Raw genomic sequence first — 14,838 nt, forward strand, 5'->3', positions numbered from 1 at the left:
GTTGTTGTTGTTGTTGTTGTTGAGTTGCCATTTCAATCTTTTTCCTCAAACTTTGTACGGCATCACGAAGCTTCACGGGTGCCAACGGCTCCTGTGATTCCTGCGGGGCCACACTCTGCACTGCTGCTGCTGCGTGAATAGGCAGATCAGACTTCATAACGGTATCGGCAACTTCTGTGAGTTCTTTCTTGGTCTTTTGCAGGATCTCCATAACTCCCGCGTGACGTATTTTCTGTTCCTCAAGAGAGAGACGTTTTGCAGATATATCTTCATTCACCTTTTCCTGCTGTTGGGATAACCTGCAGATTTCTTCGCGTGTTTTCATAACATCACTTTCAGAGTTGGCAATGCAAAGACGCAACGATTTAATTTCCTCCGCGTCTTTGTTCGCTTGTGTTTGAACAGCACATAGAAGATTATAAATGTTCTCAGCGGAATCGCCCGATGGGGCAACAGAGGGACCGCCGTGCATGCAGCGTTTATCCCAACAAGAACAAGACCAAGAAAGAAAGAGAGTACCAAGTAAAAAGAAAAAAAAAAGACTACAGAGAGTCACTCTCTCTCTTTTTCTTTCTTTTATAGACCAAAAGAAAACAAGAAAAAGAAAAAGAAAGAAAAATGGTAATAGCAACCCCGTAACAAAAAATAAAAAAAACATGAGAGGATACATAAAACCAACGAAAAGAAAAAAAAAACATTCTATGGGAGAAAAAGAGATAGTCTATTCATCATAACGTTAGAATTTGACAATAATAACAAAAAAAAAAGCAAAAGAGTGGTAAAAGTTTCGATAAATAAATAAATAAATGCATTTTACTTCAGTAATATAGATCATTTAGAGACAAAAGCAAGGGAATCACACCTTTTATGTAATATAGAAGGTCCATTTTCTTCATACTCTTGCTTTGTTATCCACTCTGAAGAGAATGAGGTTAGGCTACCAAGAATAGCAGCACCTATCCAAACGCTAAACTTACGCTCATTCGCGGCAACGACATGCACATCCTCTGCTGCACGTTTATTCACTAATTCTTTAAGTTCGTTTTCAAGGCGCTGCTGCATTCCTCCAAACATTGTATTACCACCGGAAAGAACAACGTTATTAAGAAGTCGACGCCGCAAATCAATTGGACAGGCCTCCACAGAATCTACAATAGTGCGTTGAATACTCTCATAAGGTTTTTCCGCTATAGCTGGAGTGAAGAGAATCTCCGGACAACAAAAACGTGAACGCGTGATCTTAATAGTTTCCCCATCTGGCAATGTAAAGGACTCTGCTGTGGTTGATGTTTCCTGTGCCTCTGCCTTCTCCAGTTCCTCTTCAAAGGACTGGGCGACGTAGCACAGCCGCTCCTTCACCATTCGTGCCACCTCGCGGTCTGCGGATGTTGTGAAGGGCCGCTGCAGTTCATCACTCAGCAGTTCCATCATCCACTCCGTCACCTCGCGGCCGGCGAGTTCGAGGCGGCGCACCGCCGGCGTCACGGCGTGTCCCTCGACGATCGGCACAACGTGCGTGACGCCGTCGCCGCTGTCGAGCACAAGTCCGTCGGTGCGCCCGGCCGCGTAGAGGGCGAGAACGGCTTGAATTTGCACCTGCAGCGCGGGCACGGCGAAGTGTTCAAAGAGCACGGCTGCCATCTGCTCGCGGTGCTGCGTGGGATTGTGCGGGGCCTCCGTGAGCAGGACGGCCTGCGCGGCGGGATCGGCCCGCAGTGCGTCGTAGGCGTGCGTCCACACCCGCGCCATCGCGTCCCAGTCGCTCACGATGCCGTGCGCCATTGGATGTGAGTAGCGCAGGCCTCTTTCTGTGTGGGTGTGGGCCAAGGCGTCGTCGCCGACGTACACCGGCGTGGGGCCCTGGCGTTGTTTGGGGGTGGCAATGATGTTGGGAAAGACAAAGCGGGGAACCTCCTCGCCGGCGAAGCCGCACTTGATGTTGCCACTGCCGTTGTCAAGAATCACCGCAGGCTCCTCATCCCACGGCGCGGAGTTCATTTTATGAAAAGAGATGGAAAGAGAATTGGGATATAACAGCAGCCTTCTTTTTTTTTTTTTTGATGTGTGGTGCCTTTGTTCTTCTTCTCTACGACTATTACTGGTGTATTTTTATTTTTATTGATGTTCACATACATTGAAATAAATAAATAAATAATACAAATTGAAGGAATATATTATTATTATTAATTAATATTATTATTAATATAGTCAGCCTTCCAGTTCGTAAAGAAAACAAAAACAGAAAGAGCCACTCTCAATCACTATATATATATATAATGTATGTTCACTCATTTTACCAACGGACTCCATCTTGACGTACTTTTTTTTTCCATTTTTAGCCACTTACTCCGCGGTCACACTCACTTATCTTTTCATTCTATTCCCCTTCTATGAGATCTGTCATTTTCTATGAACAAGGATAGCGCCAAACATCCTCCAGTACACAACGTGATACTTGATGACAGGCAGCAAAAGCATCGCCACTAGACAACGATCCGTGTCGTTTCTGTAGTAACGCAGTAACATCTTCCTCATGCTCCATTTGATCACCTTCCATTAGTAACATTTCTTGAACGACTGCCTCAGTGGAAGAACTTTTAATTTTTTGCAAACTCAAGGCGTAAAAAGCAGTCATGGTCCTTAACTCCTTTACGGTATCGGAGTCCATAAAACTCTCCGCTTCATCTCCATCAATAAGAAGAGAGAATGGAAAAACAGTTGATTGAGAAGTAAACGCCGGTGTATCATCATCAGTGTAAACCTCATATTTATTTTTTCTTCGATGGAAAAGATGACCACCTTTTTCTCTCATCTCATAATGTAATGAGATACGTGGACCACCTCCAACGGAGGAAAGTCCTCGAAGAAGTCTTGTTGGATCAGGCTCTGGAGTATTACTACCAGTGTTGTAGTTATTCTCATACTTGTAGGGATCGTCATTATGATTATCTTTTTTCTTCTTCTTCTTTCCCTCCGCAAAGAAGGTATTACGCCAACAGTGTTGAAACCAACTAACCGCATAACGTCGTATTTCTCCTTCATTTTCTGCAATAGCAACAGTATTTGAATCAGAAGCCGTAGGCGATATCATTGAAAAAAGTGCATAGAGCCCCAATTCACGACCTTCTGTGCATATACTTGCCTCTGCCTTCACAATATGACTGGCAGCCACACACCAAGCAAGATCTAATGGAAGATCCACTGTGTCTGTATACCATACAAATGGACGAGATGCAACTGAAGAAGATTTACTCCTTCCACAATGAGAAAAAAGTGAAAAATAATTACAACGCTCTCGTGATTTAGGAGGTACGGTATTATTATTATTATTATTATTATTATTATTATTATTATTATTATTATTATTATTAATATTGGGTACTTCATCCATTCCAAATAAGGTATCTCGTGTGGCTTCTTCTTCTACTTTACGCATTTCATATAAAATTCGATAAAACCATGGTGTTGGATGTACAGATGCCATACAAAGTAACATGTGTGGGGCGAAGGAAACCACAGTTTCATGCAATTCCCCATCAAGATCAGTATCTTCTAATGGACTCTTCATCTTTTCAGTTACACCAATCGTTACAGTCGTCCTTGGGGTTATAAGATGTTTCTCTATAAACTGTCGTAGTGTGGCGGCACCCCATAATGCCCCTTCATTCGCATCACCAGAGTAAAAAAAACCAAATACACATGATACGGCACTTCCAATAGAGAGAAAAAGTATATTTAACAATGTACCACTTCTCTTACATTTTAGCATTAGATCATGTATATGTACTAGAGAAGTTTGTACCCGTGGTCCTTGTCGTTCTTCTACAGACCAGCGACACAATTGATCTATTGCTAAACCCGATATAAATAAACGATCACGGTGATCTGTGAGACGAAAAAAAGATGGCGAAGCAAAAAGAATACCACTTGTAGAAAAAGTGGCAATAAATGGTGGTTTATCAAAACCCGTACTCCATATCTCTCGCAACTGTTTATGATTACCATTCCCTATATCATAAGCTGCAGCAAGTGTACGGTTCACAACATCTAATAAACACTTACATGCACATGTGGAAGATACCGCAAGAGATTGAATATCTTTTGGACTTGAATGTACAGCATCTGCAACACTTGAAGTACATCCATAAGACTTTGTTGTACTTTGCACCCGACAGTGCAATAAACTAACGGGCACAACATCTTGAGCTACAAAGTAAAGTAGTGCCTTACGTCGTGCAAAGGCCGCACGTAGGGCTTTCAAAGACTTTTTATTATCTCTGCATGTTATTCCATCCTTTTCACGCCAATCACCTATACGCCGCTGTTCACCGTTTGTATTTCTTTTCCCTGTTGGTAGTCCATCATACTCAACCACCACTTCATCCTGTGCTATTGTTGTTGACGATGATGATATAATAGAAGTAGCGGAAGTGGAATAAACCAGAGAAGAGAGATAAGGGAATGAAGATGTACACAGTGTATCAAATAGGAGACGAACCCCGTTATTATTTGTACGCATGACCGCCTCAAAGGCACAATCGAGAAGAACCTCCAACTCCGCCTGCGAAACTTCTGTTCCCCCAACCGCAATCGTCACTTCACCCAATTTACCTCCAAGGGATTGTCGTTGCAATAACACCAGAATCTCTTCTGTACAGCCAAGACTACTATTCTTCTCATTATTGTTGTTGTTATCACTACTACTATTACAATCCGTTGTTCCCATTGAGTCACGAAAACAGTGAAAAGTTCGTGCATGAATTGGATGATCAAAGAATTTATCAATGCCTTCCATGCGTGGCGGCGGACTAAATGACGGCGCCATGATGCGCAACCCACTCGTCGCCTCGAGTCGAATCCATTTCATTCTTTTCTCTTTGTTTCTCTATCTATCTATCTCTATCTCCTCCTTAAGAGAAGTTGTGAGACAAGACCACACATACACATAAAACATCAGAAATAAAAATACGAAAAAGAAAAGAAAAAATAATAATGTGAACATGTGTATCATAAGAAATGACAAGAACCTCTTTCTTTGCTGTCATTAGGTAAAGCTATTCTTTTCCTTTTTTTTTTTTTTTTTCAAAGCCTCCCTTTTCCCCATCACCCAGCCCACACCACTATTTCTTCATTTTCTAGGTGTTTCCTCGAATAGACAGTACAATAAAAATATCATTTCCGTTTAAACCAATATACATATAGACACGGTACAATGAGTACAACACAACGTGCAAGAGCAAAAAAAACAAAAAACAGATGTTTGATTTGTTTTACTTTCTACATTCATACACACAGCCCCAGCTCTTTCAAACGTTTTCCCATTCTATGTTTTTTCTCCCCTCAAAAAGAAAAAAAAAAAGAAAACAAACTCTTCGTGATGTACAATTACTGCCTTTTCTCCCTACTCAGACATTCTATCCTTTCTAGTTAAGAACCGAGTTTCGAAAATAAAATGAAAAAAGGACCTTCACACCTTCTATTTCCCACCGATACATGTACTTTTTTTTTGTTTTCATTTTTTCTCACCAAGCTACCCATACAGAGACAAATTATATATATATATATATATATATAATAATTTGTTTAAAGGTTGTACAGTTTTTGTGTCAGTCGCTTAGTTTAGTAGATAAAAGGAATCAAACGATACTGTACAATACCGCAGAACTTCCTCCAATCCGCCTCTCCATACTTCTCCTCCATTTGCCGCTCATCCCGCAGTTGTCGGTGCATCAGCAGAGCCGCGAAGTACACCGGCTGATAATACGGCAACAGTGCTGTAGTGCCTGTGAGGGCAGACCATGCAAGTGTCATGAGCCAATCCCCCACGTAGTTTGGATGTCGGCAAACACCCCAATAACCAGAGATGAGGAGTGATTTGCCGCGGGATGTGCGCAGGACTTTAAGATGCGCCACTGAAGGATCACGGGGATTTTGGCGGAATTTATTCTTTTGACTGTTTGAACCACGAAAGATAATATAACCAGTGAGAGCAAGAAGACAACAACAGGCTACGTAGGTGGGACTTAAATTCAGAGGATGATAGGCGAGGAATTTTGTTTTGAGTGTGTATGTAAAGGGAACCCAAGAGAGATCACCAAAGCAGAGCATAAATCCAAATCCATCATGTACAATATCCATCATTGTTAAGTTCCCCGCTTCTAACAAAAGTCCATCAAACACATATAAGGACTCCAACACTGCAATGATAAGAATACTTGGGGTGTATGTACCTGTTTCCATGGACTTCACTACAAAGGCCCAATTTAATAAACTCCATCCAATAAGACCAGGGCGTAATTCACACATAAATTTCCAATCCAGTGAAAAGGTACGTGGATTAAGTTCACGACCAATCCAGAAATCATACACGGGATTTCCAGTATTTCCACCAGTCGATAAAAGTACAGAGGCGGAGCGGAACGATGCCAGGTAGAGTATAATACTCATCACAGCCGAGATAATAATGGAGGCAATCATAAGTGGAACAAACATATCTGCTATCACTGCCAAGTGAATAAGACCATGATAGTGTAAAGCACCTATAACGGCATGTATAAGAATAAATACATAAACCGCATTGATATTATACACAAGAGTTTCTCCATTTCTTAGCTTCATCCCTTCAACCCGTTTTCCAATAGGAAGAACGTACAAGACTGCATGTAGGAACAACCATGCCACTTCAATCCCAAGCGCCAGAGGAAGTTGAGGAATAGATGCCATGATAGTATTATACAAAAGATCAGGAAGCTCATACACTCCTTCAACAGAACACATACTTTCCGAACACAATGTATTCAATACAAGTACAATTGCCGGAAGAAAGAACACCATACCAAATGCCCCAACAGGTCCACCCCACTCATATTCCATTGTTCGAGGATTAAGCGGTTTTGTTCGCCGCTGCCTCGGTGGTGGAGTTTCGCTACGTTTACGGGAGGCGGAACGGCGCCGCGACCTTGAACGTGCAGGCGTGCGACTTCGTGTTTTTCTCGGCATTCGTTGATATTAACTTTCTTCTTATGATTATTTGCGTTCTCTTTGTTCTTCTTGTTGCTTTTGGCTTATTCCCTTTTTCTTTGACTGTGTATGTATGTATGTGTGTGTGTGTGTGTGTATTTAATGATATAATGGGATTTTGGTCTCTCTTCAGTAACTGAGAGCAGCACCACCCCGCAGACTCTTCTTTTCAATCGTATCCCTCTACACAGAGATCCAATTAAGGAAAAAGAAATAAATATGAAAAGAAATTGATTTAATATGAGCACACTTAAAGAAAAAAAAAAAAAGAGAGAGAGAGAAATTGGTCGTTAATATACCATCTAGAGTAATCTTTCACTCTCACTCTGTATTTCTCTCGTTACTTCACAGAAATCCAAGAATAACAACAACAACATCAACACTTTATACACAATCCATCATCACAAACAATACTGTCATTCTTATGATTTCTGCTTCTGTACAGAATCCTTATCTAAATCATCCGTCACAACTACCGCAAGTCCCACAACAACGAGTAAAGCCCCTATCGCCCACATGATGGTAACTTCCTCATGGAAGATCAAAAGACCCAGAAAGGCACTTATCGCAAAATTCATTCCCGTATTGACAATTTGACACACCGGTGTAGGACCACAGGAAAGTGCTTTCAAATACCATCTCCACATTTGTGCTGTAAAAAAGGCATTCGCCGCAAATAACAATCCACGCGTTACTAATAATAACATTGGCATTACAGAGACCCAGTGACTATGAGTGATCTCTTGCACACCAAAGAAGGAAAGAATAGTTGTGGTGAATGCTGTCAATGCGTCTCCGCTGTCGTCCATCACGGCGAGTTTACCAACAACGGCGGAAAGTGCTCCAAAGGTACCAGCCAGTGAGGCGTAGAAGAAAAAGATACGATCTGTTCTTGTGGATATTAACTTCTGCTTCTCCGCAGGAACATGGCTTTCTTGATCATTCGTCAGTGTTGATTTCACACTGCCTGTTGATGTGTTTGCATTTCTTTTCTTCATTAATATTCCTATCCACGATCATAAATGTGCAAAGAAGAAAGAAAGAAAGAAAGAAAGAAAGAAAGAAAGAAAAAAAGAAAAAAAAAAAGAGCGATACATGGGGTGGTTAAAACAGCAAAGTAAAAGAAAAAATAAAAATAAAAAAAACACTGAATGCATATTAAAAAACGAAAAAGAAAAAAGATTTACTTCTCCAGAAAAGTGAAAAACACTCACCAAAAAGAAAAAAAAAGCATCGCCTTTGTTTTCGTTTTTCTTTCCTACATCAGTTTTTTTTTTTTTTTGATCAGCGGCTGGTGGGATACAGATTTCCCATATTTGTGTTTTTCTTCTAAGGAATACGCACGTATTCATAACGTAATTTGATTATCTATTTTTTTTTTTTCTTCTTAAACCCCCTCTCTCCCTTTCCATATCATTTTTTTCTTTAAATCTGCTGTCACTTTACGTCTAACCATTGCATACTGCTACTTCCTTTTTTCCTATCTTTTTATCACAACTCTTCTGCAATTCCCTCAATTCTAGGGGGAGGGGGGTGGAAAGATAGAGGAGACAAATGAATAGGGTAACTATATATATATATATATATAGAAAGAAAAAAGCGTGAGTTTACCCTTTTAAGTAAGAAAGATTGATGATTCCATAATGAGTGCAAAAAGCCTGGCTATCCCATTTTCTACGCTTTTCTGGGAGATATATAAACAAATAAAACACAGAAAAAAAAAATGGAAAAATCCAGCAATGCACTTATATTTCAACCAACTCTATCCCTGTTGCTGCCTCTCAATCCTACAATGGAGACACTTCACAAGGAAGCACCACCATCGTCTCCCATCTTGAGTAAACTCTTTCTTTCATCATCATAATTACCAAACAGAAGGCAAGAGAAAAATCTCATACTAGAACCAACAGAAATACAAGAAGAGCCACTGTGGTATGGCATGAGCAATTCCATCAACGACAGGGTACGAAAGAAAACAAAGGACAAAACAAAAAAAAAAAAAAAAATGAAAGAAGAGGTCAGAGAAAAGAAACATGGATTGGTCTTCTTTCTCTACATCATAGAAAAACCAAAAAAAAAAAAAAAAAAAAGAAAAATGAAAATACAAGCATACATAGAGAAAAGGGAAACCAAAACGAAATCAATAACAATAATAATGCCTATATACTTCCTCTCCCCTGCTACCCAAGAAATATCAAGAAACAGAAATAAATAAAATAAAAAAAAAACGAAAAATAAGTCCTCTTGATCCCCATCCTACTATCCCCTTTTCTTCCACCTTGGAGTGATTACGTGCCAGATAATAATAATAAATAATCGTACATCTTCGCTTGGTTTCGTTTTCTTTTTTCTTTTTTCTTTTTTTTCATTTTCCTTTCCTCACCGCTCCAGTTTTCTTTTTTCTTTTTCCCTTTGTTCTCCCTGTAATTTCTCGTGATGTTCCCCACCCTATTATCACTATCATTTGTATCCTTCTTAAAAGCGATAGACCATGTCCTTTGTGTATCCCAGCTTACCGAGAATTCCCTCAACATCGCTGACATTATTCAGCACAGTGCCAGTTGGCTGGTACGCAAGACCGCCACTCATCGCCCGCAACACCATTGGTGAAGAACCAACAACTTTCGTCATCATCGGATCTGGACCACACACGAGCACCAAATTCTTCAGTGACGGCTTTGGCATTGTCTCTTTCACCATCTGTTCATCAATATAACCCAGATAGCCCTTATATGTTGAGCTAGACTCTGGGTTCTCCAGTGCATCCACAGTGTAGTGCAGTTTGAAACGGTTCTGGAACTTGCGTGCCTTTTCCTCAAGCATACCCTTAAGCAGAATCTTATTTTCCGTTTTGTTTGCAAATAATAGTGAAAGCTTTGTGGTGTCACCTGGCATATCAAGTGAGGCGTTAATAAATTGTAGTAACGGGCAGATGCCTGTACCACCACCAATCAAACCAACTTCTTCCCAATTGTTCTTCTTGTACTGCAGTTTGTATTGCACTGTACGGAAGAGAAGCGTCTCACCGACATCCATTGAGAAGAGATGTTCCGTAAACCTACCATTCGGCTGTTTCTTAACAAGAATGTCAAAAAAGCCTTTTGTGCCATTCGGTGTAATGGGGGTGTAGAATCGCATTGGTTGATCCACAATGTTGCTGCCTTCCTTAAAACACCCCTGCAGTGTACTGCAGGGTGTGAGGTCAAACTGATCAGTTGCCTTGGGCAGCAGAAAACGGAAAATGGCCACATCCTCTGCGAGATTAATCACTTCACCAAGTACGAATGGCTTAAACTTTGTGTCGAAGATACTTTGTTGACGGCACTGTGCAGCCCACTTCGGTGATGATGTGTACGATTGGAAGGCCGCACCCAATACTGCCGCAGCACCAAAGGTTAAGAACTTCATGAGTAAATTGATATTTTTCTTCTTTCTTTTTTAATTAATTATATTATTTTGTTTTGCAGAGTGGTTTACCTTGCTATTCTTTCTTTTTTTTTTTTTTTTGTTCCGGAATACAAGAATAAAAAAAAAAAAGAGAGAGAGAGAGAGAAGGAAATTTTAGGCGTAAAAAAGAAAAAATGAAACAGCAACGATATGTATAAAATAAAATCAACACAAAAAAAAAAAAATTCGTTATCCCTGAAAATCTTGAAATTATATCGGTTTAAAGAAGAACAGATTTCTTATGATATATATACCACTCTTTCCTTTTTCTTCTTCCTCAGTCTGGTTTCAGCGCACCCTACTGATCTTGATGTTGTTTTTCTTTTTTAACTTTTTTCTGTCGTTTTCTCCAACTTTGTTTCCTTTTTTTTTTTCTCCTCCTACTATAAGCAGAAAGCACAAGAAGAGCACCACGAAAGGTCACATAAATCGTTCCACACAATCCATTCTTCCGCCCTTTTATTTTCTCACTTTCTTTCTATTTACCTCCTTCTCACATAGACACACACTCACAATTCTCAACTGTGCACATGTCCTACCGGCTACCTCTGGACTCTTAATAGACCCCCAATTGCAAGAAATAGTACCCATCTCCGGGATAATAATTTCATCCTTCTCTCACTTTGCACAACAAACCGCTTCTCCAACATAGAGGTATAGAACGAAGAAAAAACAAACGCAAACAAGTAGAAATATATATATATATATAGGGTAAAGAAGGAATAATCTATTCACTGTCATGCTGCTGTTGCTGTCACCACTAGGTCACATTGCCGGTGGCTTCCCCAACAATAAATCGATCTCGTGTTCCAATTCCTCGGCCTTCCCTGCACAGGTTTCCAGTGCACTCAGCTGGTAGTCAACGAGACCAGCAACTTTCTCCAAGTCGTCACTCTCGCGTAACTGCCGGAGTGAACGGTTGTGCTGTCCCACACACTGCAGCAGCCGTAACCGTAGTGCCTCAACTTCATCGAAAAGGCTAATCGCCGAAGCATATGTCGCCTCACGCGCTTCGTCTGCCTTCGTGAATTGTGGCTGTACCTTTGCATATATAGGTTTAACGGCGTCCTCTAAACGCTGCATCATTGCCGTAATTGCATTCTGCTTGTTCTTTAGCTCAGCAAATGCCTGTTTCGAGGCCTCTGCGGAGGAGATAGCAGCATCCAGATAGGCCCTACACGCGAGAATTTCATCTCCACGCTCAACGATTTGTCGATCTCGCACCAGCATGAGTTGTGAGAGTCTGTGAAAGTCATGGTAGTCCCTAGAAAAGGACTCATCAAATTGTGCAAGAATGGAGGAAAGCATTTTTCCTTTAAGCTCTTCAGAAGCCGGTTTACGCATACCCACCCCGGTATCACTCTTCATCGCTGTCAGACCCGGATTTGTAGCGTTTGCCGTTTCTCCTGTAGTACTCGCTGGACCCCCAGCAACCGAACTACCAAAACCGATTCCCCCACTGCCAGGGGCAGCAGCTATGCTAGTACCACTAGTCGTACCAGTCCCCAATTTCTTTTCCCCTGCTCCTGCTGCAGGAGTCGCACCAAAACCACCAAACCCACCAGTAGCGGGTGCTGCTGTGCTAGATGCAGTGCCCGTTGTTGTAGTACCAAACGGACCGGTAGCAGGAGTTGTTGTGCTAGTTGCTGCGCCAAACCCACCAGGAGCAGGAGCTGCCGTGTTAGCTGCTGTACCAAATCCCCCAGTAGCGGGAGCTGCTGTGCTAGATGCAGTGCCTGTTGCTGCAGCACCAAATCCCCCAGTAGCGGGTGCTGCTGTGTTAGTTGCTGCCCCAAATCCCCCGGTGGTGGGAGCTGCTGTGCTAGATGCAGTGCCTGTGGCTGCAGCACCAAATCCCCCAGTAGCAGGACCTGCTGTGCTAGATGCACTGCCTGTGGCTGCAGCCCCAAATCCACCGGTAGCAGGAGCTGTCGTGTTAGCTGCAGCCCCAAATCCTCCAGTAGCGGGACCTGTTGTATTAGCTGCTGCGCCAAATCCCCCAGTAGCGGGAGCTGCTGTGCTAGATGCAGTGCCTGTGGCTGCAGCACCAAATCCACCAGGAGCAGGAGCTGTCGTGTTGGTTGCTGCGCCAAACCCACCGGTAGCGGGAGCTGTCGTGTTAGCTGCAGCCCCAAATCCTCCAGTAGCGGGACCTGTTGTATTAGCTGCTGCGCCAAATCCCCCAGTAGCGGGAGCTGCTGTGCTAGATGCAGTGCCTGTGGCTGCAGCACCAAATCCACCGGTAGCAGGAGCTGTTGTGTTGGTTGCTGCGCCAAACCCACCGGTAGCGGGAGCTGCTGTATTAGCTGCTGTGCCAAACCCACCAGCTGCAGGAGCTGCTGTATTAGCTGCTGTGCCAAACCCACCAGTAGCGGGAGCTGCTGTATTAGCTGCCGCGCCAAACCCACCGGCAGTACCAAACCCACCAGCTGCAGGGGCTGCTGTATTAGCTGCCGCACCAAACCCTCCAGTACCGGGAGCTGCTGTGTTGGCTGCTGTACCAAATCCTCCAGTAGCAGGAGCTGCTGTGTTGGCTGCCGCGCCAAATCCACCGGCAGTACCAAACCCACCAGCTGCAGGGGCTGCTGTATTAGCTGCTGCACCAAACCCTCCAGTACCGGGAGCTGCTGTGTTGGCTGCTGCGCCAAATCCACCGGCAGTACCAAACCCACCAGCTGCAGGGGCTGCTGTATTAGCTGCTGCACCAAACCCTCCAGCAGTACCAAATCCCCCAGTAGCAGGAGCTGCTGTGTTGGTTGCTGCGCCAAATCCACCGGCAGTACCAAACCCACCAGCTGCAGGGGCTGCTGTATTAGCTGCTGCACCAAACCCTCCAGCAGTACCAAATCCTCCAGTAGCAGGAGCTGCTGTGTTGGTTGCTGCGCCGAACCCACCGGCAGTACCAAATCCCCCGGAAGGTGGAGCTGCTGTATTAGCCGCTGCGCCAAATCCTCCAGCAGTACCAAATCCACCAGTAGCAGGAGCTGCTGTGTTGGTTGCTGCGCCAAATCCACCGGCAGTACCAAATCCTCCAGTAGCGGGAGCTGCTGTATTAGCCGCTGCGCCAAATCCTCCAGCAGTACCAAATCCCCCAGTAGCAGGAGCCGCTGTGTTAGCCGCTGCGCCGAACCCACCGGCAGCTGGGGCGTTGCCAAATGTTCCTGCATTTGACGGGGCACCGAAGCCAGCACCAGCCTGAGCGGTCCCGAATGCTGCTGTATTTGTAGTCCCAAAACCCTGTGTGACACCTGTATTTCCACCGAATGGAGCAGCAGCCATATCTCCGCCTCCCATAGCGGTATTTCCTCCAAATCCGACCGCAGCACCAGTAGGCAGTTGCTGACCAAAGCCGCTGTTGCCAGAAGCTGCCCCCATCGCCGCACCAAAGCCACTCATTTTTTCTCACTTGCTTTCCAAATTTCTTCTCGTTATACGACGGTACACAGAAAAAAAAAAAGAAAAACCCTAAAAGCAAAAAGAAAGGCCAGATACAAATAACAGAGCAATGTAACAGGAGTTGCGTAGTATACCAAACAGAAATTCAAAAGATCACATAAAAAAAAAAAAAAAAAAACACGAACGTACCGTCGTACCATCTTTAGAGAATGCGATATAATTTACCCCAAACTCACTTGTGAACTCCATGCCTCATCACAAACTGAAATAAATTTTGGGCTTGTTTGTCCATTCCATGTGCAAAGCACTTCTTCACAACGGACTGAAAAGCTACCTCTGAAATAGGTACTTGCAAAGTACACATACGACTAAAAAGTTGCAATGACAGTTCCCAACTAGGACCTGGCATTGGAGCACGCTCCAAGGCGTACTGTACTGCGTCGTGTGCCTTAGCCGAAGGGATGTAAAGAGAACGGCGCTTTGGATCATCAAGAAGGAGGTTAAGTAACTTCAATGATTGATGCCATTCACCTTCTCTGGCATGCATAATGAGCAAGTGCTCACATGACTCATTTTCCAGCGATATGTTTTTAGATTTCATTGTTTGTAACCACAACTGCGCTTCGGCAGTGGTGTTACTGTACCGTAACATCACATTATACGCTTTTCCTGTTGTATCTTTGCTAAAATGCTTCGATAATTGCGTCTGGAGAAGAAGTCGTGATGCAAGAGAACCCTTTTGACATTCTTTAAGCATACGTAAAACATCAAGAAAAGTATTTATAGTAACAAAATCAAAATTTTCTCTTTTTTCATCATCTAAATTCCCTTCCAGACGAACTTGAAGGGTGCTTAATGCTTCTGCCCAGCGATTTCCAGTAACACAAAGTCTTAAAAGGCGTTCCATTACTTCATTATCATCAGCTATACATATATCACCCTTATAAACCATTAATGAAGCATAATAAAGTGCTA

General features: G+C 43.1%; 8 protein-coding genes across 8 annotated transcripts; all 8 read right to left on the bottom strand.

Moving 5' to 3' along the window:
- TM35_000221000 (uncharacterized protein) lies at positions 1–472 on the bottom strand (the record flags this gene model as incomplete). Its single annotated transcript, XM_029027147.1, has 1 exon — positions 1–472. A coding segment is annotated over one exon (472 nt), but the record flags the coding sequence as incomplete, so codon positions are not given.
- Positions 473–831: 359 nt separating this feature from the next.
- Positions 832–1,998, bottom strand: TM35_000221010 (actin 2; the record flags this gene model as incomplete). Its single annotated transcript, XM_029027148.1, has 1 exon — positions 832–1,998. One exon carries the CDS (start codon positions 1,996–1,998, stop codon positions 832–834), a length of 1,167 nt encoding a protein of 388 aa, XP_028881368.1.
- A 409-nt stretch (positions 1,999–2,407) lies between these two features.
- On the bottom strand, positions 2,408–4,867 carry TM35_000221020 (uncharacterized protein; the record flags this gene model as incomplete). Its single annotated transcript, XM_029027149.1, has 1 exon — positions 2,408–4,867. One exon carries the CDS (start codon positions 4,865–4,867, stop codon positions 2,408–2,410), a length of 2,460 nt encoding a protein of 819 aa, XP_028881369.1.
- A 752-nt stretch (positions 4,868–5,619) lies between these two features.
- TM35_000221030 (putative C-14 sterol reductase) lies at positions 5,620–6,999 on the bottom strand (the record flags this gene model as incomplete). Its single annotated transcript, XM_029027150.1, has 1 exon — positions 5,620–6,999. The coding sequence occupies one exon, from the start codon at positions 6,997–6,999 to the stop codon at positions 5,620–5,622; it is 1,380 nt and encodes a 459-aa protein (XP_028881370.1).
- Positions 7,000–7,442: 443 nt separating this feature from the next.
- TM35_000221040 (uncharacterized protein) lies at positions 7,443–8,018 on the bottom strand (the record flags this gene model as incomplete). Its single annotated transcript, XM_029027151.1, has 1 exon — positions 7,443–8,018. One exon carries the CDS (start codon positions 8,016–8,018, stop codon positions 7,443–7,445), a length of 576 nt encoding a protein of 191 aa, XP_028881371.1.
- A 1,477-nt stretch (positions 8,019–9,495) lies between these two features.
- Positions 9,496–10,428, bottom strand: TM35_000221050 (putative cytochrome-b5 reductase; the record flags this gene model as incomplete). The annotated part of the gene is made up of 1 exon (XM_029027152.1): positions 9,496–10,428. One exon carries the CDS (start codon positions 10,426–10,428, stop codon positions 9,496–9,498), a length of 933 nt encoding a protein of 310 aa, XP_028881372.1.
- Positions 10,429–11,232: 804 nt separating this feature from the next.
- Positions 11,233–13,863, bottom strand: TM35_000221060 (uncharacterized protein; the record flags this gene model as incomplete). The annotated part of the gene is made up of 1 exon (XM_029027153.1): positions 11,233–13,863. One exon carries the CDS (start codon positions 13,861–13,863, stop codon positions 11,233–11,235), a length of 2,631 nt encoding a protein of 876 aa, XP_028881373.1.
- Positions 13,864–14,095: 232 nt separating this feature from the next.
- On the bottom strand, positions 14,096–14,815 carry TM35_000221070 (uncharacterized protein; the record flags this gene model as incomplete). Its single annotated transcript, XM_029027154.1, has 1 exon — positions 14,096–14,815. One exon carries the CDS (start codon positions 14,813–14,815, stop codon positions 14,096–14,098), a length of 720 nt encoding a protein of 239 aa, XP_028881374.1.
- Positions 14,816–14,838: the final 23 nt, after the last annotated feature.

The sequence above is a fragment of the Trypanosoma theileri genome (assembly GCF_002087225.1).
Source record: "Trypanosoma theileri isolate Edinburgh chromosome Unknown TM35_Tth_22_V1, whole genome shotgun sequence".
NCBI classification, from domain to species: Eukaryota; Euglenozoa; class Kinetoplastea; order Trypanosomatida; family Trypanosomatidae; genus Trypanosoma; species Trypanosoma theileri.